Source organism: Eimeria mitis, genomic scaffold (genome assembly GCF_000499745.2).
Source record: "Eimeria mitis Houghton genomic scaffold, Emh_scaff2113, whole genome shotgun sequence".
Classification (NCBI taxonomy): Eukaryota; Apicomplexa; class Conoidasida; order Eucoccidiorida; family Eimeriidae; genus Eimeria; species Eimeria mitis.
Window position 1 is genome coordinate 7,683 of NW_013570438.1, and position 1,031 is coordinate 8,713.

General features: G+C 51.1%; 1 protein-coding gene across 1 annotated transcript in view; it reads left to right on the plus strand.

Moving 5' to 3' along the window:
* Nucleotides 1–821, plus strand: part of EMH_0048830 (uncharacterized protein) — a gene marked incomplete at both ends in the record, with an annotated part of 1,661 nt that extends 840 nt beyond the window's left edge. The window contains one exon of the mRNA XM_013496452.1: nt 285–821. Coding sequence (XP_013351906.1) covers nt 285–821 — 537 coding nt within the window. The remainder of the gene's footprint in view (nt 1–284) is intronic.
* Nucleotides 822–1,031: the final 210 nt, after the last annotated feature.

Below are 1,031 nucleotides of genomic sequence, written 5' to 3' on the forward strand. Positions count from 1 at the left end.
TGTTTATCTTAAGTGATGCTGGTGCTGCTGCTCCTTCTGCAGTTACTCTTATTGCTGCTGCTGCTGCTGCTGCTGTTGCTGCTGCTGCTGCTGCTGCTTCTGCTGCTGCTGCTTCATTTGTGCTGCAAGTATGCTATCTATATGTTTCTGCTGCTGCTGCATCTTGCTGCACGTATTCATTCTCTGCGTTTCTACAACTACTGCTGCTGCTGCTGCTGCTGCTGTTGCTGCTGCTGCTGCTGCTGCTGCTGCTGCTGCTGCTGTTTGTGTGTGTGTGCATGCAGTCTTTGTTTTCGAAGGTGGTGTTGCTGCGTCACGGCGTGGTGCTGATGGAGGGGGGCGTCGACTACACCGAGAAATATATAAATTATATACCGAAGCAGCTGCTGCAGCTATCTGAGTCTGTTATATTCAAACTGCAGCAGCAGCGGGATCTCGGTGTGCTGCAGCTGCTGCAGCTGTCTTCTCCCTTTGCTGCTCCCGCATGCAGCAGCAACACAGATAGACTAACCAACGCAGAAGAAATCAATCATTTACACACACACAAACACCAGCACCAGCAGCAGCAGCAGCAGCAGCAGTTGCAGCTGGAGCAGATGGAGCAGCAGCAGCAGCAGCAGCAGCAGCAGCAGCAGCAAGTGCTGCAACTGCTGCCATTGCAAATAGCCGGAGGAGAAAGCATTTCTCAAGCGGCAACAGCAACAGCAGCAGCAGCAGCAGCAACAGCAGCAGCAGCAACAGCAACAGCTGCAGCAGCAGCAGCAGCAACAACAACAGCAAAAGAAAATGCAGCAGCAACACCTATGAACACTGTCTGCTGATATGCAGCAGGATTTTCATCGATGAACTGAGGTGTATGTACACCCCAATGAGGGCTGTAATCTCTCCGCTGCAGCAGCAGCAGCAGCAACAGCAGCAGCAGCAGCTGCTGCTGCTGCTGCTGCTGCTGCTGCAGCTGTATAGAGGATCTTGTTGATCAAGCTAAGAGGGGACAATATTACAATATATATGTATATATATGTATATACATA